The sequence below is a fragment of the Benincasa hispida genome, chromosome 8, assembly GCF_027475165.1.
Source record: "Benincasa hispida cultivar pf3 chromosome 8, pf3_genome.v1.1, whole genome shotgun sequence".
NCBI lineage: Eukaryota > Viridiplantae > Streptophyta > Magnoliopsida > Cucurbitales > Cucurbitaceae > Benincasa > Benincasa hispida.
In genome coordinates, this window is record NC_143485.1 from 48,827,158 (window position 1) to 48,853,804 (window position 26,647).

At 31.9% G+C, this 26,647-nt stretch overlaps 1 protein-coding gene across 1 annotated transcript; it reads left to right on the forward strand.

Moving 5' to 3' along the window:
- Positions 1-23,105: 23,105 nt before the first annotated feature.
- On the forward strand, positions 23,106-25,087 carry HCA2 (Dof-type zinc finger DNA-binding family protein). Its single transcript, XM_039037972.2, has 2 exons — positions 23,106-23,343; positions 23,885-25,087. The coding sequence occupies exons 1-2, from the start codon at positions 23,293-23,295 to the stop codon at positions 24,812-24,814; spliced, it is 981 nt and encodes a 326-aa protein (XP_038893900.1). The 5' UTR covers positions 23,106-23,292; the 3' UTR covers positions 24,815-25,087.
- The last annotated feature ends 1,560 nt before the right edge of the window (positions 25,088-26,647 follow it).

Here is a 26,647-nt window from a genome sequence, read left to right on the forward strand (position 1 = left end):
TGCAAACCAAGTTGATAGCTTCAAAAGTATGGGCAATTATATATATTATATGTGTGGAGGTTTAATAAATTACCCATTTTTAATCATTAAAATTATTAGTATCTATTTAATTCAATTTTTCTTAAATATTGAATAAATGGTTAAACTTTCAATTACGTATCTAAATTTTAAAATTTTAAGGACTTATTAAACATCAATAATTTAAAAATATATCAAATATCTATTACATATCTCGTAACCTTTTAAATATAAACTTGAAAATTTAAAAAAATTTAAGGTTAAAAAATATTTTAAACAAAAAAATTAAACGTTGATATATTTTTTCTTAAAGGGGTAGGAGAATTCTAACCCTAAACATTTTGATACTAATATATTTTTAGTTCAGTTGAACTATTTTTCATACGCGAAAATTTGATATCAAACTCATAATTTAACCAAATAAAAAAAAAAATCATAGGAAAAGAGAATGATATATATAGATAGAATTTTCCCACAGATTTTAGAAAGAAACAGAGGTGGAGATAGTTTTCTATTAAAATGATTAAATAAAAATAAGTTGGAGCTCTTCAAGATGGGTTTCCTTATGTGGAATCAAACAATTCACACAAATTTTTCATTAAATTATTGAGTTTTTATATTTATGTTATAATATTAAATTAGAAGGATAAAATATTGTTTGTGTAAAGTTCATGAGCTCAGTAGAATGCCTCAAAATTTAGATAGAAAAACTAAATAAACACCATTTTTTTCAAATTTATTTTTCTTTTAGATAATTTATATTTTATGAAAATTGAGTTATAAGAATAAAATATAAATATTTACAGGCATTCAATATAATTGAGTGTATATTAATTTTGCTAGAATTATTTGCAGTTATTCCATTATTGGATAAGATGGCCATGAGTGGAAGGTTCATGTGGCCAAATTGGATGGGTGGTCAACAAAAGTAGGTTCTTGTTCTTGGTGCCTTGGAGACAAAGAAAATACCATATATAATGTTTTACTTGTGTAAACAGTACTATTATTTTTAATGCTGCACATGAACTAGCCATTCAGATTAAATAATTACTTTATTAAATTTATCATTTATATATTTTAAATTACTATACATTTTAGGCAGCTTTTACTCAATATCCTTGTATATTTAAATGGTTGAGTTTATTAAAAAAAATAATAATAAGAAGAAGAAAATTCGTTTTTTTATAGGAAAAAGAATTGTTTATTTTTAGGGTAAATATCAATTATATTCCTAAATTTTGAGAGTTATATTATTTTAAACCCTAAACTTATAATTATATCAATTTCAATCTTGAACTTTGGAGATTGTATCAATTTAAACTTCAAACTAAGAATTTTATCAATTTAAACCCTGAACTTTCTTAATTGTATCTATTTGAACATCCATTATGTTTTATTTGGATACACTTATGAAAGTTCAGGGTTTAAATGGGTATATTTATGAAAGCTCGGGGTTTTAAATTGATACACTTAGAAAAGTTCAAAGTTTAAATTGATACAATTATTAATTTGGGATTTAAATTGATACATACCCCAAATTTCATGGTTTAAATTGATACAACCCAAAATTCAAGGTTTAAATTCATATGGTTTAAATTGATACAAACCCCAAAGTTTAGGGGTATAGATTGATATTTGTCCTTATTTTTATTATTATTTTTCTAACACTTATTATTATTTTAATTCTAATTATTTTATTTAAAATACATTATTTTATTATGAAAATTGGCCACGTCAACCCTCTGTTAAAATTTCATGGTCTCTAGACCAAAATCGAACATTTCTTTAATGTTGAAGACTTTAAAATTCATAAACTAATTCGATACAAATCTCAAATCCCAATAATCAAAAGGATCTTCCCTCAAAATTATTTGTTGAAAATGTTGTATTTGCCCTAAGGACGGTTTAATCTTTTTACTTGTCTCTACTATTCTTGAGTTTGCCCGGGTATACTTACACGTTGTATTTCTGGTGTTTTAGAGTGTGAAAAATAATAAAAAAATCTTCTATCGTGGTTTTTTCTCCCTAACCTAGGGTTTTCCACGTAAACTTGTCTTCTTTCTTCTATCCTTCTTTATTTTAATATAGTGTCAGAGCAAGATGATGAAACCCTAACTGTCATTGACGAAGGCACAATTGACACCATAAACACCGTCGTTCAAGCCATTGTCGATAGGAACCTCCAGTCGATATTCTGGTTGTTGTCATAGGGAGAGATCAATAGTGCACCTACCCACGTCTCGAATTGACTCAGACGACACCGTCTGTTCCGTTCGCGTCTATCTTGCCTACACAGGTCGCGCTGATACCTCAAGCCTAGTCGTCTCTTCTTCCATTTGCAACCCAGATCGCGTCGGCGGCCCTAGCCTAACAGTCATCATCTCTTCCGATTGCGGCCCACATCGCGCCGACGACTCTAGCCCAACAATCGTTGTCTTTTTCGATCGCGACCCAGATCACATCGGCGCCTCGAACCCAATAGTAGTTGTTGTGTTTGTTCGCGCCGTCTCAGCTAAATCGGTCTAGTCTTGGTAACCCTACGACAACCCCTCTGTCTCAACCGATCTCCTTTCAATCGAATCAAGATCCTTCTGACGCTCCGTATACGGGTGAATCCTCATATTTTTCGGGTGGACAACCACCTATCCTCTTCAATATGCACTGGCTAATCAGGGGACAGTGGGTTCGGCTGGATTTTCTTCAAAGGCGATTCAATAGAAGTTAATTAGTCTTCAACAACAGATTGCGGCCCTTGAGGCAACCCTTGGAATAGTTGTACATCCTCAATCAGAACTAGTAAATTATGTTACGTCTTCTGGCCTACCAATATACTCAGAAAATCCGGTAACTTCTTGCCCCTACTTTACCTTCAACGAATATATCGTCTTAATCTATAGGAAATTCTACAGGTTTTATTACAAGGAAAAAATTGAATGGCCAGAACTACTTCTCATGGTCTCAGTCCATCAAGATGGCTCTCGAAGGATGTCACAAATTTAGGTATATAACAGGTGAGATACCGAGACCTCCACCCCACGATTCCCAAGAGCATATTTGGAAAGGAGAAGACTCTTTACTTCACTCAGTGTTGGTTAACAGTATGGAACCATAGATAGGTAAACCCCTATTGTATGCAATGACTACTCGGAATATTTGGGAAGCTGTTCAGAAATTGTGCTCTAAAAGGCCGAATGTGTCATGGTTATACTGTTGGGGTTGATGCCCTAAATCTCATAGGGTTCTATAGTTTGTAAACACCTGTATGAACAAACATTTGGTGATTTATAATATATGATGTTTTATTCACTTCAGCCTATGAAATATTTGATATTTTAGTTGCATTAACCACAAACTAATAAAATAAGATCCATGGTTATTGTTGTAACTTAAACATATATGTGGAGACATATAAGTGGATCGTGTTTTAAGTGATAACCTAAATGGTTTATAGTATATGGATAAAGAGGGATACCTTATCCTGGTGACACTACGATATGGCCCGCTTTGTACATGTTACAAATGTTGTAAAGTGCTACAAATGATTTGATCCTAATCATTCCTGTATTAGACATGTAAGCGGGGATATTCTATACAAAGGAGTTTGTATAAGACCGGACCACGACATGTTTAGTCTCATTATATAACGTCGTTCATAATTGAGACTTTCATTTCACTAGGAGACAATAGGTAACATAACCTTAATCCCTGAGTGAGTTGTGAACTCCTGCCTATGAGGGTGATCCTTTGATTTACATGGGTGAGAGTGACCAGATCGCCGACTCAACAAGCCTACAATTTTGGGGATTCGTCTGATTGGGGAGCTAGGAACTCAGCTACACAATATGGATTTCACTCCTTCCCTGAAATAGGATTATTGCTCCCTTAATGGCTGATTCCAAGGCTTGAACAATGTGGTGCCACACCCTCTCTTAACCCGAGAGGGGTTTAGTCATAATGGGATTATGATCTATTGTTCATTAGAGGAATAAGTGGTACTTAAGAAGTTAGATGTAACTACAGGGGCAAAATTGGCCCAGCTGTACTTATGAGCGATTTGTGAAGGGTCATCGTACTGTTAATTGGTTATATCCAATGGACACAAAAATATATCTGTAGTGCGAAGAGTGCAGCTGTTGGTCTTTAGTAGAGTGATCGACAATTAACAGATGGTGGATAATGTGATCAAAGAGTTTAGTCAGTTATTCATGTACCGTTGGAGCTTCAAGCTACAGGTCCATAAGGTCCCCTTGGTAGTTCAATGGATTCAAGTTGAGAATCAGTTTTTGGGTTAGTTTGAAATGTTCAAATTAACAAAAGGGAATTTGATTATATGTGATATAATTAAATTAATTCAATTATATATGATATAATTGATATAATGTATTTGATACATTATTATTTGATTGGAGGAATTAATATTTGAATATGATTCAAATATAATTTCTATGAATTAGATTCATAGTTATTAAATTTAATATAAATATGATTTATATTAAATGCCACAAAAAGAGAAAAAGAACTATAGTTTATGTATTTTATATGATGCAATATTAAAACTATAGGTTATAATATAATATAATAAGTTAGTTATTGTATATTTTTTTTATAATTTATTAATTATATGATAATTAAATTTCTTTTTCTCCAATAACTACCTTTAGTGGGTGGTTACATGGTTTTATGGCAATTGAAGGATAAAATTAAAACAGTTTTCTAATGTTCCCACGAGATATTAGATTAACTATCGAGTGACTACACGATAGCATTGAGTTTACTAGACGATAGCTTCAGAGAGCCTAAATGATCGAGTATAGTCTATGCGATAGACTTTATCGTCTACACGACAATGCTGTTCTCAACTCGATCGTCTTCCTCCTTCCCTCTAACCAAAATTAGCCAGAGCCCACCATTCCTGGATTCTCACACTGAGAATCCAAGGTAATCTAGTGGTAGTGTCCGGATCTGTTCGACGATCGAGTTGCTACTCGTTGATGTTCAAGGGAGTTCAAGTTACTCGTTGCGTTCGAGGTTGATCGAGGGATATTCTTGAAGAAATGTTCTTCAAAGGTATTGTCTCTCTAACCTTTGTATTTATTTCAAGAAGCATGCTGTAATTTATGATTTATTACATAGTCTGTTGAGTATGACTGTGAATGTATGTGTTCTTTCACAATGGATTTTGGACAATCCGTTTCCACTCAAAAGCCTCTGTAATTAGAGTTCCTTCATATACATCTTGCGTAAACAAGTTCATGAGTGCAAGCAAGGGACTATGGATGTTACTTTGTATTTCAACAAGCTATCCCTAATATGGCAGGAGATTGACCTTTATCGAGAAATTGTCTGGGAGTGCCTGTGTAGGGGAATACAACATTTCAAACTTGTAAGTTGATCGTGTTTATAACTTTCTCACCGGTTTGAACTCCAAGTTTGATTTTATTTGTAGTCGGATACTAGGGTAGAGACCAGTTCCTTCTTTCATAGAAGTATGTTCAGTAGTCCGATTGGAGGAAGATCAATAAAGTGCCATGAATAACCCGAGTGCCAGCCCTCTTGACTCTGCAGCTTTTGGTGCAAAATCGTCTGGGGCCGATGGCAACAAGTAGAACAATAAGTCTCATCCAATATGTGAGCACTACAAAAAACTATGGCACACTAAGGATCAATGCTGGAAGCTACACAATCGACCCCAAAGTGCAGATGGCACCTTCCTAACGATAAGTCAAAATCTGGTCAAGCACTCGCGAGTGAATCTATTGATGGAGCATCACAGCCACATGTGCCTCATCAAAAAGACCCAAGTATTGTTAGGGTCGGTACGATTGTCCAGTCAGGTACACCTCAATCTCTTAGTCTTCTTATTGAGGGAAAAGACCCTTGGATACTGGATTCAAGAGCAACAAATCATTTGACTAGCTCATCTAATTGATTCCTCTCATATTTTCCAAGTGTTAGTAATGAGATGATTCAGATTGCAGATGGGTCCTTTGCTCTTGTTTTCAGGAAAGGTCATCTCTCTCCTTTCTAGGGTTTGATCTTACAGAATGTGTTACATGTTCCAAAGATATCCTACAACCTGCTATCTATCAGTAAAATTACTAGGGATTTAAACTGCCAGGTTGTTTTCTCACCAGATGTTGATTTGTTTCAAGACTTGAGCTCGGAGTCGACGATTACCCGGCATTACAGGGGCCTCTATTTCCTTTCTGATGATGCTACCTCTAGGAGTTTGTCTAGGACTAGTTTATTGTTTTCTTTTTCAACTTCTGAAAAGGATTATTTGTCATGGCATTTTTTGTTTAGGTCACCGAAAATTTCAATATATGAAACATTTATTTCCCCATTTATTTTATAGTGTGGATGTTTCCTTTTTAACTTGTGATGTGTGTATACATGCAAAACAACCCCGAGTTTATTTCTCTTTTCAGCCTACAAACCTTCCCAACTATTTCATCTAGTTCATAGTGATGTCTGGGTCCTTCCAATATCACTACCTTGTCCGGAAAACGGTGGTTTATAACTTTCATTGATGATCACACCCGTCTTATATGGGTGTTCCTTATCACTAATAAGTCAAAAGTGGCATCTATTTCCCAACAATTTTATACTACGGTAGAAACGCAGTTTAATACCAAGATTGCCATTCTTTGGAGTGATAATGGCCAAAAATTTATTAATAACACCCTTTGTGGATTCCTGACTTTGAAAGGTATTGTCCATCAAAACTCGTGTGCCTATACTCCTCAACAGCATGGGGTGGCTGAATGGAAAAATCATCACCTCATTGAGGTTGTCGGTCCCTCATGCCTCTGCATCTCTCCTTCGTATTTATGGGGAGATGCATTTTTATATGCAGCCCGCCTTATTAATCGGATGTCCTCCCGAGTCCTCAAATTCCAGATACCCCTTGAATGATTCAAAGAATCTTACCTATCCATACGTCTCATTCCTAATATTCCTCTACGTGTGTTTGGTTGTACCGCATTTGTCCATAATCATGGTCCTTACCAAACTAAGTTTGCTTCCTGGGCTAAAAAATGTGTCTTTGTCGAGTATCCTCTTCACCAGCGGGGCTATAATATTTCTACCCCGCCTCACGGAAGTATTTTGACTCTATGGATGTCACATTTCTCGAGGATAAGCCCTTCTTTCTCGTTAGTCCTCTTCAGGGGGAGAACACTAGTGAAGAGACTAATGTATCCACATATTCTCTTCCTGTGAGTTTTCTTCTTGAACCTATCCTGGATACAAATAATATTGTTCTTCCTACCACACAAGTGCCCTGGAGAACACACTACAAGAAGATCTTAGAAAGGAAATAACAAAAACTCAAGATCGTGATACATCTGTATTTGATAATACTAGTAAGTGTGTTGAGGATGATGTAATTGAAAATAGTGAAACTGTTGAGACTACTCCAAATAATGCCAATATTACTGATGGCAATGGGTCATCAGGAGAGACTCAGGAGGATGAGGACTTGCTACGTGTAACCGAGTGTGACCACCGACCTAGTACTAGTGAGGAGACAGGTAAAGCAAGGGAGTATGATGCCTCTCTTGATATGCCCATTGCGTTGCGGAAATGGACCAGGTCTTGTATCAAGTACACCATGCATAGTTTTTTTTATCTTACAGTAACTTGTCCTTTGAGTTTAGAGCCTTCATTATTAACTTAGATACTGTAACAATACCGACCAATGTGCATGTGGCCATGGAAATTCTCGAATGGAAGGCAGTGGTTATGGATGAGATGAAAGCTCTTGAGACAAATAAGACATGGGATCTTATGGCTCTCCCTAAAGGACACAATACTTTTGGGTGCAAATGGGTGTTCACTGTTAAGTATAAGTCTGATGGAACACTTGATAGATACAAAGCAAGGATGGTAGCTAAAAGGCTTACTCAGATGTACGGGATTGATTACTCATAAACTTTCTCTCCAGTGGCAAAACTGAACATGTTTTGGGTTCTTCTCTCAATGGCTGTTAACAAAGATTGGCCTCTCCATCAACTTGATGTGAAGAATTCGTTCTTAAATGGTGAATTAGAGGAATAGGTCTATATGAATCCCCGTCTGGGGTTTGAAGCAATTTGGTTGTCGAGTTTGCAAACTCAGGAAATCCCTATATGGGTTGAAACAATCTCTAAGAGCTTGGTTTGACAGATTCACCACCTTTGTTATGTCCCAAGATTATATTTAGGGACACTTAGATCATACCTTATTCACAAAGAAGTTTACATCAGGGAAGGTGGTTGTCCTGATAGTGTATGTTGATGATATTGTTTTGTCAGGGGATGATACCACTGAGATTACCAAACTAAAATAGAGAATGACAGGTGAATTTAAGATTAAAGATCTAGGGAGTTTAAGATATTTTCTTGGGATGTAGGTGGCAAGATCGAGAAAAGGAATATTTGTGTCTCAACAAAAGTATACCCTTAATTTGTTGAAGGAAATGGGTATGACTAGTTGTAAACCTATTGACACCCCTATTGAAGCCAACATCTGGTAGGAAAGTTAATTTACTTGTCTATACGGGACCAGATATATCCTATGCCGTCAGTGTGATTAGTCAGTTTATGTAGGCACCTTACAAAAGACATATGGAGGTTGTTACTCAAATCCTGAGATATTTGAAATCTACTTCAGGAAAGAGCCTAATGTTCAGGAAACATGATAGAAGATGCATTGAGGCATACACTGATTCCGTTTGGGCAGGGTCTATTACTGACAAAAAATCAACGTCAGGATATTGTACCTTTGTATGGGGTAATCTCGTGACTTGGCGAAGTAAGAAACAGGGAGTGGTTGTTAGGAGTAGTGTTGAAGTAGAGTACAGGGATATGAGTCTGGGAATTTGTGAAGAGATATCGTTAAAAAAGGTCTTGTCTGATCTCCATCAAGATAGCAACACTCCTATGAAACTCTACTGTGATAACAAGGCAGCTATAAGTATAGCTAACAACCCTGTGCAACATGATAGAACTAAACATGTAGAGATCGATAGACACTTCATTAAACAAAAGCTGGATAGCGGTAGTATTTGCATACCCTACATTCCTTCTAGTCAACAAGCTCCTGACATTCTCACTAAAGGGTTACCAAGGCAAAGCTTTGATACGTGTATTAGCAAGTTGGGTTTTATTGACATATATGCCCCAACTTGAGGGGGAGTGTTGAAAATGTTGTATTTGCCCTAAGGGTGGTTTAATCTTTTTACTTGTCTATACTATTTTTGGGTTTGCCCGGGTCTACTTATATGTTGTATCTGTGGTGTTATAAAATGTGGAAAATAATAAAAATTCTTCTATCGTGGTTTTTTTCTCTCTGACCTAGGATTTTCCACGTAAATTTGTCTTCTTTCTTCTACCCTTCTTTATTTCAATATTATTGTTTAGAATAGTTGTAATATTGAAAAGTAGTATAGCTTTTAACTCTTTTGAAAAATGGATAAGAAAACGAGTGAGAATGATGCTTGTTAAGAAAAATATAGTATTTTAACATATAATAATATTTTCTCTCTCAACTTATTTATTTTCGAAAAATGAAAACAACCTTTGAATGACTCGAATATTCTAGATCGAAAATTTGATAAATATAAGTAAAAAAAAAAAAAAAAAAAGAGGAAAAATTGGTATAAAATATATGGTATATATATATATGTGAATTTTTTTTTTTTTTTAAAGTTCCAAACCTTCTTGGAGGATTCGTCAAAACTTTCAAGTGATGACTCAATTCCCACTTGAGAACATGGAATCTTGTTTAAAAATTAAAAGAAATAAAAAATTAAATTATGTTCATTTATTTGTTTCTTAACTTTGATTTATTATTATTATCATCATTATTATTATGGTCCCTAAGCTTTCTTACCAAAATGCTTCATTTGAATCTCATGGCTCTATTAAATGTTTGCCTTTGATACACATTTCCTTTTCTTTTGTATTATCACTTTCAAATATAGACCTGTAGTAGATGAGTTGGAAAAGAAAAGAATATTTAGATGTATAATTAATATCATGTCATTAGATATCTTTTCACGAGAGTAAACTTCGTTGACAAGAAAAATAATGCATCAAAAATATAGTGTATTAAATTTTCTTAATAAATATTTTGCTGACTAATAAACAACCAACTTTACTTATTTAATAAAAACCTTGAATTATATAAAATAAAAAAGGTAAAATATAAACTACCTAATCTTTAGCTCAATTTTGATCGACGTGATGAAGTTTTATTGATTGTTAGCACGTCTGTTAGTGGTGTAAAGTTCTTTTTCTTTTAGGATATATGTTATGGTTGATTAATTAGATTTATTCTTTGTTAGCTAAAATATGAGATTATAATCTATAAAAAGATAAAGCTCGTCTTCAAAAGATTGTTTTATGCATACCTTTTAAATTATTCAATTGAAATCCTTTTTTTTTCTTTTTCTTTTTTTAACCTCCCTATGATATTCTATATAGAGGACTTCGTAACTAAGAAAATGAATATTACTTTTTTTTCCAACTATTGATTTGTCAAATGGGTTGTTTTAAATCAAAAAGTTTTTGAGAGATTATAAATTCGAATATCTTTTCAACTTTAAAAAGCATTGTTTTAGTTGCATCGTGCATAACGTATAGTGTGTATCAACATTATTCATATAAAGATGACATATATCTTTAGGTAGAATTAAACATACAAATAAAGTAGAAAACGGTTGAAAAAATAAGCTTAGTTGAATGATAATTAGCATCATCTTCTTATCTAGAGATCAAAGGTTCCGTCTCTTATCCTTGTTGTACTAAAAAAAAAAATAGAAATGGTTAATAAAATGTAAAAATTTGTATAAATAACTTCAAATAATTACCAAAAATATCTTTGGAAGAAATGCACATCCAGTGGTTACTTACAGTTATACTTTTATGTTATTACATGAAATCTGACTATAAGGAGATCAATATATTTCATATTTGTCATTAAAAAGTAATTGTATTTTGCATAAATGTAAAGAAAATGGTGCTAATTTTTGTGAACATGAGTAGAGGAAAAGCCTCTATTGATCAATATCAGTTTTGGGTTTAAATTGACGCCCTTCATCGATCTACTGGGTTTTTAATGGGCAATTTTACTTAATTTTGAAGTAGATGAATATGCTAATTGATTGACCAAACCAGTTGTTGGTCATTTACCGAAGGTCAATTTTACAAAGGTGCAAAATCGAGCTCGATCGATTTTTGAGACAAGAATTATCCTAAGATTATAATAAACACCTCTTGCTACAGTAAATATTATTTTGTATTTCTCAATTAGCTACCACCAACATTATTTCAAAACTCTCATTTACTACAGTATTTATTATTGTTACAATGTTTACTATTTCCTTCTCAACTAAAATAATTTACATCCCAACTCCTTACCTCGAACACTTCCTTGTATGTGTCTTCAAATTTTGGAAATAGACATATTAACATGATTGCTGCAAGATTTTGCAAAAGAAAAAAATGATTGCTGAAATTGACCAATTTTAAAAATATTTAAGTGGGTTTTTTTTTTTTTTTTTTTTTTTGAGAACCCCAAATTCTATATTCTTTAATATGGGTTTCAATTTCATAGTTCAATATTGTTCAATAGCCCTTTTACCTCAACAAATCAGAAAAAGGGCCCATAACCCGTTTCAGCCAAATTGGGCCCTCCAGTAGAACTCAACTTCTTCAGGCCTTCGAAACTTATTTTCTTGGGTAATTGGAGAATATAGCAAAATATTAGGTTTTATTTGGATGATTGTCAAAATCAGAAATTAATAAGAATTATGACAAACGCCCTCCTCTGCACATGTTCCTATATTTCAATAACCTTATACTGCTCTCCGGAGGATCCAATGTACAGTGTAACCGTATTCTATTTAAATCTAAAAAAAAAAAGGTTCTATAATTTTTTTTTCCCCTAATTTTCATCCCTTATACCGTAATCAAATATAATTATTTTAGAAAAATCTAATATGTTCTTTGTTTTTATCTTTTCTACCAAATTTACTTGCAAATCTATTATCTAAATACTATTTTAAGTTTCAAATCTAGGATTATGAATAGGTGAACGACAAGCTTGCGATTGTGGAACCGTTCTCGATAGGTAGCTTTATCTCTTTTCTGTACGAGTCTACAATCGTCGTCGGAGAGATGAATTGGATGGCGGAGGAGGTATCTCAGGCGGCGTCCTGGCGAATCGAGCGGTTGCCCTTACACCTGACTCCGATTCCCCTTCCTAGAGACGGTTCGTATAAGATGGAGATTGTAACGGCGTGAGGACGTCTAAGGCGAAAATGGAGGTCGAGGGTTTATGAGTGGAAAACATGGGGAGATACAAGAGCGAGTGTTTGAGTACTTCAATTCAAGGTCTGAATCGCTTCATGTTATCCTTCTCTATGAGTTTCAACATCTTCCTATTTTGGCTCCTAATTTTAGTTGAGAATGATTTGTCACCAAAAGATGATTTTAACTTGTGTTTGGCTATTCATACATTTTTATACTCACAAATTCAGTTTACTGTTTACTTTGTTCAACTTTTTTTAAAATACATATATATATACTTAGTATTTCATAATATCATCTCATTAGTTATTTTTTTTCGTAGTAACCTTTCAATACATTGTATGTCATTTATGTTGATATTTTGTGTATTTGTGGTTCATCGTGTTAAAATCGAGTACAAATACAAAGTATTAATGGTTGCATATTGAAAGTGGTTGTCCAATTTCTTATGCAATGTATTTTTTAGTATGGTGTATTTGTGGGAACGATTATTTTGAATGCAAAGTATTCGTTTATGAGTTTTACAAATTTTTCTCGGAGCTTGAGATTATTGTGTTTTTCAATTGTCAATAGATTTTTTTTTAATTATTTTAGAACAGAATCATAACCACTCTGATTTGAATTTTAGATTTTTTTTAAATAGTCATAGAATTAAAAAATTAATTGATATTTTAAGTAATAAAAACTTGTTTGTTATGGTTTGAAATTTAGATTTTCTACATCCTTGTATTTTTGTAAATTGATAATTGATAATTAATAATTTTGAAAATCAATTTTCCAGTCTTTCGGTCTCAAAATCTCTCTCTGTTATTTTTTAAAATGAAACGGTTTATTTTGCTATTCTTCTTTTATATATATATATATATATATATTTGGAGTTTTAAAGGCTCATAATATAATTTTTTTAAAAAATTATAATATTTCTTGGTTTGAAAAGCTTTCGTGCACCTCTACTAATCACAACTTTCTAGCTCTACATCTTATCGTGAACATTGATTCGATCTCCTTATTTTTTTTTTGGTAGAAGTAGAACCAATACCTGGATCGATAATCTCAATTTTGATGGACGGAGAACCAAACCAATGTCTAATCTCCAAAAAAAGTTGTTTTTTTTTCACCAAATGATTTTAAAATTGTTAAAATCATTTGTGTCAGGTATAAAATCACTTTTGGAACATATCTTTAATCACCATAATAAATTTAATGTTCAATTTTACACTTTTAATCGCATATTTCGTATTATTAAAATTGATTTTGAATGATTAAAAATATTTTCTTACGATTCTAGAAATGACAAAAAGTGATTTTAACTATTTTAGAATCAATCCCAAACATACATTAATTTGGTAATGGGTATAAAAAGATCACTTGATTTTTTACACATTGTCTCGATTTTTAGACATTTTTTCATTTAGGTTACTTTATTTAGCAACTTGTGACAATCCCTCATGAAAACAAGTATTACAATGGGCTACTAATGCGAGTGAAATGAGTTGAAGGATCTTGGGCCTATGTAATGGATATAAAAAGAGAGGGAAAATTTCCTTCTATAGCATTAGTTTCACTCTCATTTGAAAAAATAGCAAAACAAGAAATTATTTTGAATTATAGTAAAATGCCTCTCTTGCATATGAGACAGTTTTTTCGCTAATCCTAAAATGCCCTCAATGATATCTTTATTAAACTATAATTATATTTTGGCCTTCCTATATTAAGCCTATAAAATCTCCCCTATTTATTTGAATATTGAGATAGGATCAATTTTTTTTTTAAAAAATCTCACTTTATATCAAATCTCAAATTAGTCCAAATCTCTTTGTTTTGAATTATAACAAATCTTACTTTACTCATTTTTTTTATCTAAAAATAAAAATTAATTTCCCCTTACCTTCGAGAATCCGAACCAACGCTGCAACCTAGTCGTCCCTGTCAATGGAAGTCGTAACCTTTCACCTCTGGAAGTTGAATCCAACACAACAACCTTCCTTCTTTGACCATCGAAAGCCAACACCGCAACCTTCCTCCTCTGAAATTCGGAGCTATCATCGCAAACTTCCACAACGTTGTAACCCTCCTCTTAAACCCATGATGCTGCAACCCTATGAAATCGAAACTGAAGTCCTCTTTGTAGGCTTAATAAATCAGGGAAGATGGAGAAGTTGAGAATGAAGTATGAGGTGGTCGCTCGGCCGATGGACCGAAGGACGGCGTCCGAGGCGACGTTTAACTCTAAAAAGTGGTGAATATAAACTGAGAAAAAGAGGATGGTGAAGAAAATGAAGAGAAGTAGGAGAATGGTCACCATTACGAGGTGACTTAATTTCAAACGTTGAAGCTCGGACGTGGGCTGAGCTTGGACGGTGAGGTTGAAAATCGGAGCCAACAAAATGGTGGTCGGGACTTCAACTTTCAGAGATGAAGTCTATGAAACTTAACTATTTTGTTGAAGATGGAGAGGAAGAGAAATAATTAATAAATAAATATTTTTTTTAATTATCATCAATTTAGTGTAGTCATTATTGCTACTTTCACCATTTTTCTTTTAACAACATATTAAAATTACAATGTAATTGACTACAGTGTAATAAATGTCTATTTAAAAATAGAAAATTGAAGTGCATAACATCTTTTATGTTGAATTTGTGAATTTGGTTAAAAGAATTTTAGAATTTTACCCCAAAAAAACTCATTTGTACCTGATAATGACTTTCTTTTATCCTAAAATACCGATATATTTAATTTTAATGTAATTAAATATTAATATTTAAAGATTTGAAGCAATCTCAATGTTGTCTTGAATATAAAAATCTTTTAAAATCACGCATCTTCATCTACAAATCGAATCTCACCTCTTTTTAGGAATCTCATATCTTCATCTTGTTTCATTTTTTGTTTTATTTAGTTGATTTTTTTAATCTTGTTTTGATTTTAAAATCCAATATCTTCTAATCTTTGTCTCTAATTTCACCTCCATGCCGGGTAAGTAAGTTTCTTTTCCTCTTCTTTCTCTCTCATAACCATCACTCTCTTCGACTTTTATTGTGGTGTAAAAGATCTCACCTTTTCACCAACTTTTGTTGTGTTGTAGAGTTAAATGTTAGACATGAAAGAGGAAAAACAAAATCCTTAATATTTACACTGTAATTACACTATAATTCATTGTTTTTTGATGTTGTTAGGTGTTCCAATTATTTTAAATGTTTAGATCACATTTTAGTTTTTTTTAGGAGGTTGAATCATATCTTAGTTTTTTTAGAAGATTGAATCAAATCTTGTTTTTTAAAAATAAAATATATTTTAAATACCAATGAAATCTAGGTTATTATTGAAATGATTGAATCCCATAAAGGTTTTTATCGTTGTTTTCTCTGAATTTGGGAGAAAAGTTTAAAAAAAAAAAAAACTAAAAGAAAATATAGAGGTTAATATTTGAAGAACTATTTTTTGATTTTCTCCAAGACTTTCCACGCATTATTACTCAACAACTTGAACACCACCAAAATTGTCTTCCCCGTCATGTCTCAGGCAAGAATGCAAGTTGGAAGAGGGAATGAAAAATACAGAGAAAACCTTTTTTTTTTCTTAGGTTGTTAGAGAGATATCTTTTGCAGAGTGAACTTAAAAAAACGTACGTTTTTAACGAATAAAAACAACTTAAATGTGAAAGAGAGAGAGGAGTTACCCTAACTCCCCACTCCATCCCTCCATTACTTCCTACAATAGGAAGTTAACAAGATTTTTTATTTAAATATTTAAAATTAAATTAAATCTAATTTAATTTGATTAAAATAACTTAATTATTTAATTAAATTAAAATGTCTCATATTTAAATAAAATTTTATTTGAATCATATTCAAATTCATCTCTCTCATAACCTAAAGTTTTAATATGAATTTTATTTATATTAATTTTAAACTTACAGTTTTAATATGAGTCTCATTCACATAATTATTATTCGAGTCTGATTCAAATAAATTAAATCTCTCATATTACACAGTTTATAGTTTTGAATCCTATTCAAAATTAACTTTATAATATAATGTATCTATATACATATAATTGTATCTTATACAATTAATTTACATTCTTTACTTTCATTTGAACAATTCAAATTCTGGTTTATTCTTAATGAGCTAGTAGGAGGATCTAATGGACCTACGAATTAGAAGTTCCAATGATTCAAGATTAATTAATTAAACTCTTTAATTACATTAATCAACTTTCATTAACTGTGGGTTACTCCACTAAAGACCCACAACTGTAATCTTCACAGAATATTTTTGTGTCCATTGATTTTAACCATTTCACATAAAGTTAATTCTTCATAAGTTGTTTATAACTGTAGTTGGATCAAATTATCGTTTTACCCCTATAGTTACATTTTGCTTCTTAAGTATCACTAATCCAACAATCTGTTTATGGTCTTACCATAAACAGAGTCCTTCTCGGGCTAGCGAGAGGATAAAGTCTCATTGTTCAAATCTTGAAATTAGCACTTGAAACAACTTATTTACTTATCCTAAATATAGAATGAGTAAATTTCATCTTGTAAAGCTATGTTTCCAGCTCCTCACTCAGTATAATCATCCCCAAAATATTAGGCATATTAAGTTGGCAACTAGGGTCAGTTTCACCCATACAAATCAAAGAACAATCTCATGAGCAAGAGCCAGTAACTCATTCAGGATTCAGATTGAGTTAAATGGTCATCATGTGAAATATTAATGTCTTCAGTTAACGGTGTTACAAAGAAAGACTATATATTTCGTGGTCCGGTCTTATATAATCTCATTGTATAGGATACTCTCACTCACATGAAAGCACATTAATGATTTGGATCAAATCGTTTGTAACACTTATAGGTGGGTCGTATCCATAGTGTTACTAGGATAAGACATCCAACCTTATCCATATATTAGGGACCTTTTAGATTACTATTTGAATATAATCCACTTATATGTCAGTTACATACTGTCCAAATTACATTAAATAACTTTAATTTATAACTGACCTTAGTTTATTTGTTTTGAGTTATGTAAATAATAAATAACACTTTATTTATTTGAAAATAAATAATAATTTATTTATTCAATAATTTGTTTATAAATTTAGAGACTACAAAATTTAGGATATAATCCCAATAGTTATGATTCTAAAAAATAGGTATTTTTGAAATAAATTAATTTTAGGTACTATTTGGGGTATTTTTGGAATTTAATAATTATTAATTAATTAAATTCAAATTCGTTTTGTTATTTTTCCTTACTTGAATATATCTTGCTATTTTCCAAAATGAAAGTTTGAAAAATGTTATTTCTCTTATTAGCCCTATAAAAATATGGGTTTTTTTTCCCTTTTTTAATATATATTTTTATTTCAATACATTTAAACAAAATCCATGGACTCAGTTCGTTGGATAGTTGTCTTGTGCACCGCTACCTACATATCATATAGTTGTCAAAAAAAAAAAAAAAAACGAAAAAACTAATAGAGAACGTTTGGATGTAGATTCAACATTTTAACCTTGGAAATGTTAAATTTGAGCATTTAAGTAGAAAGTTTAGGGATGTTGATGCGAGAAACTTGCATGCATGTTGAAGGCCTCATGCGCTCTTTGCTGGCTCTCTTTTGATCTAGTCTCATCCCATGAGTTAACCTGCATGAGAGTACTCACACTCGTATGGTGTCGAGTTGACTACACTCCGATACTTAAATTAGTACATGGAGAGTTAGAGTTCTCATTTGAAGTATACTTATTCTTCTCCCATTTGGACATATCACACTTGCCTTTGGTAATATGTAACACCAACAATGTCAAAAGAATTGTGGCCCTCAAGGTTACAGAGTGCCAGGGTCGAGCTTGATTAAGTTATTTCCTGATTAGTATAATTCATTTAGCTCGGTTAGTGAACTCGAAACTCACATTCCTCAATGTTGCCTATGAATTCCCTCGGGCCTTATCCGGAGAAATCCTCGACAAGGAAGTTAAGAGAGTAAGTTTTACAGAGGTAAGTTCAACAAATCTAGAAGACAAACATGATCAGTTTTACACCTACAAAACTCACTTCAATTCAAACGGTCACTCCAAACACAAGCATAAGATTCAAATAAAGTTGAACTGATTTTTCCAAAATCATATCTTTATTCTCATTCTTCATTGCACTCAAAATCAAACAACTAAAAATGAAAGGATATAAAGCAATAGGGAGGAAAGAAAGAAGAATTGGAAGAGGAGTTAAAAATAAAGCAAGAGGAAGAATTAGGAAACATTGGTTGTCCACCGACCCCCCCAAGATTTTCGTAAGGACTTCTTCTTCCTTCTGCGCCGCTGTGTAGGTTTGCTTGTGTCGCGCGCCCCATCCTACTTGGCCCCATTATTTCTTTTGCCCTTTCCTTATATTCTATATTTCTATTTCAATCCCATTTTTTATTTCATTAATCTCTCTTATTTCCCCCTTTCTTTTTCTCTTTACTTCTAACAATATACCAATTCAATTCACCAACCCCTTTTTGACTTCATGCACCACATTTCTCTATCACCCCAACAACAACTACGTCAACAACAATCTTTGTTTTTGCGACTTCCAAACCAAATTCTCCCAACATCTTTTCGTCTTTTCAATTTCGTCGTATGTTTTGTGTGCGATTTGATTTAATAGGGTAATAATTAAGTATATTAGATGATATTGTGCCACATCTTGTTTTTTTGTCGATTGAAGACCTTTTGATTCAACTCATTGAATGCTATATGATTGTCGTTGTTTATTTGTAAACAATGTAATTTTTGTTATTGATGAGAGAACATCTGATCGTATAATGTACTATTTGAAAGTGGAAAAGATCTTAGATTTCATAATAAAGATGATATCTTCATCAAAATATAACACATTCATAATAGAGTTTAAAGTATAACAATTCAATTTGCGAGGGGGGAGAGTGGGAGCTTTTCATCGATGTTTTTATCAACCATAATCTCATGGGAGAACAATTCGAAAACAAATAATATAATTCATTAGATATAAGAATATAGTATCAAATCGGTTTTTCTTTTATCTTTAGGGTAACATTATATCACATGTGAGAAGGTAAAATTTAGAGATATGACCTCTTAAAGAAAGTAGCAATGCCTTTAATCATGAACTATACACATGTCAACAGAATATGACATTGATTATAAATAAGAAAAAAATATTTGATATATCAACATCTCATTTATTTAAAGTTTTTCTAGTTAATTTAAAATAGAATTGAACAATTTAGATCTAGAGATATGAAAAATTGTCTTAACATAAAAATAATAGCGGCAAAAAGCATTGGTTGAAAATTTAGTCTATCTACCATGAAAAATATCAATGTAAATTCATAAATTTTGAACTTATAGTGCTCAAAACTTTTAAATAATAATTATATCAATTAAAATTATTAGAATCAGTGAATAGTTATCACATTTAATTGATATGAATGTTTTTTTATGTCACGTTTTTCTCTATTTTTTATTATTAAAAAAGAATTATGTTGTATATTTTTTTTATATAACATTGAAAGTTTAGAAGTATAAATTATATATATATATATATATTGGGTATGTAATATATTAAGGAATAATGGGGAACAATCCTTATTATGGGTGGAAAAATAAAGCCACGTTGACTGCAGCCATAACGAGGTTGCAAAGTTTGACCAAAATGACATAAAAATCAGGACCATCTTTGCAAATCAATCTTCTTCATGATGAAATCTACACCGTTTGATCTAACATCCTTTAATCCCTTTTTTCTTCAAATTATAATGTCTTTTTAAATTATTAAATTTAATCATGATTAACAGTGTGGACCAAAAGCGAAAGCCTTTGTATAGTTACCGCCGGCACCGCCGGCGACGGAGTGAAAACGTTGAGATTTTTCTCTCTCTCTTTTTTTTTTTTTTTAAGAAAAGATTAAGAAAAATAAAAAACCACAAAATAAAACATTTTACAAATCAAATTTTTTAAGGGTAAAAAAATGAACTTTTGAATGCGTCGATTATTTATTGGCCTTTCGGAAGCTTTCTTTGCTTTTGGTTTTTTGATTTGTGGGTTTTTTAAAAAAAAGAAAAAATTGAAAAAAAAATGATGGAGTTTTTAAAATTGAGAAGCAAAAGGGCACGAAAATTGAAAAGAAAGAAAGGGAGGGGATTAAAAATGCAAATTAAAGTTCATAACTAAAGAGAAGATCAAAGATGCCAGCATCTTGGAGGTTGCTTGAAACTCAAGATTTTGAATATTTTTAACTTATTTTATTTTAAATTTGACAGAAAATGGAAAAAAAAAATAAAAAAAAAGTTGGATCCTAGTGATTTTGAATCATGATGTGCCACTGCCAACTACGACATATAATATTATCTCAACATTAATTTTATACAAAATTTTTAAAATTTAAGACTGGGTGATACACAAAACTTTAGTTTCTATTTAATAATTGTTTCGTCTCTACAATTTAGGTTTATTTCCTCTTAAAGAGATAATTGAATTTATAGTAAAATTCTAAAAAGTAAATAAAAACATCACATAGTTATCAAATAAGATATTAATCATTGATAACAGTATTTTTAAATTTTAATTGAGTTTTGTAACTGGAATAATTCTTAGGGAACGAAGAATGAATATATATATATATATAACCATTTGATTTTTTGTTTTTGTTTTTGAAAATTAAACCTATGGACACTATTTTCACCTCCAATTTTTTTCTTTTGTTATCTACAGTTACCAATGATTTAAAAAACCAAGCCGAATTTTGAAAACTAAAAAAAGTAGCGTTTAAAAATTCATTTTTGTTTTTGTAATTTTGCTAAGAATTCGATCATTATAATTAAGAAAGATACAAATCATGATAAGAAAATAAGCTCAATTTTTTTATAAAAAAATGAAATGGTTACCAAAGGAAATCTAAATTATTTTAAATTTCCACATTACATGATAATAATTTGAAGATTAAACCTCTCAAAAGACATAAATATATGTTATCTACTAAACTAGGTGTATATATATGTAGCAATTAGATATACGAGAGTGAGACATTAAGAAGAAGGAAAAAGGAAAAGAAAGAGTAGAAAAAAATGTGAATTGAGTATAAGATAGGGAACCAACGTGGGGGCGCAGACTCTACTTTTGTTTTTTTTTAAGTTTGATAGTGACTTTCTCTTCTCTCTATTCTCATTTCTCTAACACTAAATTTTCTTTTCTTCTCACTATTCAATCTAAGTGTGTTACTCAAGCTATTATATTCTCACATGCTCTTCATTTTCTCCTCTTTCTTTCTCTTTCTCTTTCTCTTTCTCCCTTTACACATTTCTATATATCTTATATGTTTTCTCTCCATTTTTCATCTCTTCTTTGATTGGATCCATCAAAAGACCCCAAAATCACACTTTGCATCTCCTCTATTTCCCATTAAGTCAAACTTAATTCACTTTACAAAAATGTTACTGGTTTTTTTTATCTTAATGCAATACTTAATTATCTATGATGTTAGTGTGTTGTCAATTATCCATTTGTGCTTCATTCTAAAGGTGATTTTAGAAGGTTTTTGAAAAACTTGTGTCATAAAAAGTGTTGACACGCAAAACTCGCACGCGTTTATCATCGTTGCAAGCCTTTCATGGGTTTATTTGTCAGCTTGCTTCTCTTGGTTAGTCTCTCGCCTTGAGAGTTCTTCGAAATAGTGTACTGTCGAGCCTACCACACTTCGATACCTAAGTTAATGTTCTCCTTTGAAGGTTATTTACTCTTCTCTTTTGGGATCATCAAATGTGGCTATTTATAATGTCATTCCTTTGACACTCACTTGTGGATATGTGTAATTTGGGCAATGTCAGAATAATCACAACACTCGAGCCTACTAAGTCAAGCTCAACTTGGTTAGCTCAGTTGGTCGGTTCAAAACCCAAGGTTCTGATCTTTGTCTTTTGAGATGCACGTTTTCTTATGTCACCTCCCAAACTCAACTTAGTTAGTTCAGCTGGTTGATTTAAAACCCAATGCTCTAATCTTTGTCCTTTGAGATGCACATTTTCTCGTATCACCTCCCAAGCTCAACTTAATTAGCTCAGATAGTCGGTTCAAAACTCGAAGCTCTGATCTTTGTCTTTTGATATGCACGTTTTCCTATGTTACCTCCCAATTTTCGTTAGACTTGGACCCGTCCATAAACTTTGAGACGTACTCGAACTAACCCTCAACAAAAAGAAAAAAGGAATATAGACATACCCACATATACATATAAAACAAAACTAACAACAAAAAAGAAGGAACCTAGAAGAATGGTGTTAAAGCAAGATTTGGGGGATGGAAGGAATGAATTAGTGTCATGAGATTAGGAGGCACGTGACATGGATTATGTTGATTTATTTATTTATTTATTTTGTTGGGAGAGAATCTATCCTTTGCTTGTAGGAGGGGGAGGAGAGGTGGGTCCCACACATTTTTGGGCCCTCAAGTGGAGTGCTCTTTGAGGATGCTTTCTTTAACGAGGACCCAAAAATTCTCACACTAAACTCCACTCTCTACACTCTCTACACTCTCTACTCTCTACCACTTCCAACTACTTCCCTTACTTACTTACACATCACCCTCATCTTAAACCTCATCAAATCTCAGCCCTCCATTTTGCCACCTTGGATTTGTTTTTAGTCTTCCTTGTGGGGTACCCTCCTAAAGTTCGGACCCCACTAAAATGTTTCTTTGCCACCGACGATTGTTTAAGCCAATAACATCAAACATCCCCTTCTCTCCCTCTCTTCCATCTCTTCAAATATACCCTTTTCTCCTTCCTTCTTATTCACTTCCCATTCTCTCTAAATCCCTTCTCTCTCTCTCTCCTTATCTCTTTGCCATTTTATAAGTAGAGCAACTCAAATACACCATTAATGGAGTAACTGTGAAGTGAAAACTTCTTTTCTTTTCTCTTTCTCTCTTTGCTTCCTTCTTCCTCATTTCATCATTATGGGTCTTACTTCTCTTCAAGTCTGCATGGACTCTTCTGATTGGCTACAGGTATATATCTATAATAAACATACCCATGAGGAACAACCAATGTTATTAACTCTACACTCATAGCTTCAATTATCAAAAACAGAGCAAATGTACAATATTTTGTGTTTGTGTGTGGAACTTTTTCTTCCTCTTCTCTTATGATATAATATTAAATTTACCTTCATCTATCAACTTAAGTTTTTTGATCAATTCGTTATTTAATATGATATCAAAACAGGTGGTTCAAAAGGTTCTAATTGACTACACGTATATCTAACAATTCCCATGAATGAGGAACAATGTCAATTACTCTACCCTCATAGCTTCACTTAAAAAACAGAGGAAAACAGAGCAAATGTACAATGTTTGTGTTTGTGTGTGAAACCTTGTGTTCCTGTTTTTGTTTATGATATAATATTAAATTTATCTTCATTTATCGGTTCAAATTTTTGAGTCAATATGTGATTTAACACAAAGCTAGTGGTTAAGGAAGTTTTGTATTCAAACCCTGCAATGTTATTTCTTGTCATTTTACACGGTTATTTTGTTCGTTTTGTCTTAGGGTACGATTAACGAAGAGTCTGGGATGGATTCTTCTTCATTATCAGGAGATATGCTTTCATGTTCAAGGCCATTAACAGAGAGAAGATTAAGGCCACAACATGATCAAGCTCTGAAATGTCCAAGATGTGATTCAACTCACACCAAATTTTGCTATTACAACAATTATAGCCTTTCTCAGCCTCGTTACTTTTGCAAAACTTGTAGAAGGTATTGGACTAAAGGAGGAACTCTTAGAAACATTCCTGTTGGTGGTGGCTGTAGAAAGAACAAAAAGGTCTCCACTACTAAAAAATCCAATGATCAACAACAACAACAACCACAAATTCAACAACCCATTTCTCAAAATCATCATCTTCTTCATGGCCCTTCTTCTTCTTCTTCTTCTTCACTTCACATTCATAATCCCACTGATCTTCATCTCTCATTTCCAGATCAAGTTCAGTTCCCTCATTTCAATCCTCTCATTGGAAACTCTCCAAATTTCACCATTGGAATGCTTGAAACTCATCATCATCATCATCATCAAACTAGACCCATTGATTTCATGGACACTAAAATGGAAGCCATTGTTGGGAATAATGGTCATTACTCTACAAACCCAGATCATTTAGCTATGATTGGAGGGCTTAATGGAGATCATCATCATATCACAGCTGCTGCAACAAATTTCCATGGAATTTGCTCTCCTTATGGACTGTCACTTGATGGGAATATCAATCAAATGATGATTCCTTATGATCAACATCAAACAAATGAAGATCCAAATGGAATGGATGTGAAACCAAATACAAAGCTTTTGGCTTTGGAATGGCAAGATCAAGGATGTTCAGATAAAGTTGAATCTTATGGATATATTAATGGAATTGGGTCTTCTTGGAATGGGATGATGAATGGATATGGACCATCAACAACCAACCCATTGGTGTAAAATTGAAGGGGAAAATAGCACTCAAAATCATCAAATGGTATCAAACAACTTGAGATTGATAGGGGTCTATCATAATTAGTGCCTTTTTTTTTCTTTTTATCAGTTTCTTAAAAAGAAAAAAAAAAATGTCTGATTTTTGTTTAATTTAAATCTCTCTAATTTGGAGTGTGGTTTTGGGATTGTGTCTACAAATCCAAGGCTCTCTATTAGGATTTTGTTGTATTCTAGGGAGTGCTTTTGTAGTATAAAAAAAAAGACTTGTTTTTTCTTTTCTTTTCTCTCTCTCAAGTGGTTGTTAATTAATTAGTAAGTTATGTTTGATTATTGATGTATGATAACTAAATTCGTGAAGCACATTTATTAAAACGTAGACTCTCGATCAAGAAGTTAAATGTTCAAATTTTACATTGAGCTCATAGAAAAAAGAACAAAAAAAAGCACATGCATCAAATATTCGTACATTGTATAGAAAGCTTCATGCATGTCTTTTGGCTGTAAAATGGGAGACATTTGCTTGTAAGAATATAGGAATAAATTAAGAGAAAAAGACTTTTGAAAAATTAGTACTAGTTTACCAATAATATGTTTTTGAAGAAGTTTTGTTTCAAAAGCTAGAAAGCTGTTTTTATCTTTCAAACAAATCTTAATTTACAACTTCTCTTATTGTTCTCTAGACAAAATTAAAATTGAGAAGAAGAAAAAAAAAAGATAACTTTTGTGAAAAATATTAAAAGGGATATGCAAAAAGAAATAATAATAATAATAATAATAATAGATTTTGTAATGGGTGTCTTGTATTTTGAATTTTGGATGAGTGGAGAATAATGGAGGCAGTAAATATAGTGAAGTTTGTATTTAGGGAAAATAAATGTGGGGGAAATGATTAAAAAGAGTTATAATCTTTTTTTTCCTTTCTTTCTTTGGTATCAAAAGAGGTTTATTCTACCAACATAATTCCAGTACACTACTTTATTTCTTGAATAAGAAAAACTATAATTTAATTCTTTTAGATCTATTTGCTAATTATTTGATTTTTTGTTTTTGTTTTTTAAAATTAAATTTATTTTATTTACATTTCTAACAATGATCTCATCTTTTAAGTACAATGGTTGAATTCTTAGCCAAATTTCAAAAACAGAAACTTTTTTAAAGCTACTATTTTAATTCTCAAATTTTTGTCTAGTTTTTTAAACCATTGATGAAAAGTAGATAATAAATTAAGAAATTTGAAGGTGAAAATAGTGTCCATAAGCTTAATCTTAAAAGACAAAAATACAAAATGATTACTAAATGGAGCCTTAAGTTTTAATTTATCAATTCTAGATTTTTTTTCTTTTGGGAGTAAATTTCAATTCTAGAATTTTCTACCTTGTCTTTATTCCATCTCTTTAATTAGTACCTCAAAAGTAGATTTTTTTTTAAGAAAAAGAAACGTAAAATGGAGGATCAAACCTCTAATCTCATAGATGATAGTACTAAATTTATATCATTTGAGTTATGTTTATGTTAGTTCCCTATCATAGATTTTGTGCAAACGTTAGTTTTATATGAAATATCTTACATACACGTTTTGAGTTTGTAAGTTCAATAGTGCAGTAAATATAGTATTGTAATCGACGAGTTTTTTTTTTTTTTTTGCCCCGAGTTCATAGAGAAAAGAGATTTGATAAGTTGCAAATATGTATTTTATTCTTTAAACTTTTTTTATAAACATTTAAGGGATTTTTGGTGGAAAGAGTTGCTTATTATAATTAAGTTATAATAGTTTGTGTTTGGAACGTAAAATATTTTAGTTCGGATTAAAATAGTATGTATTGAGTGTAAACTATTTTA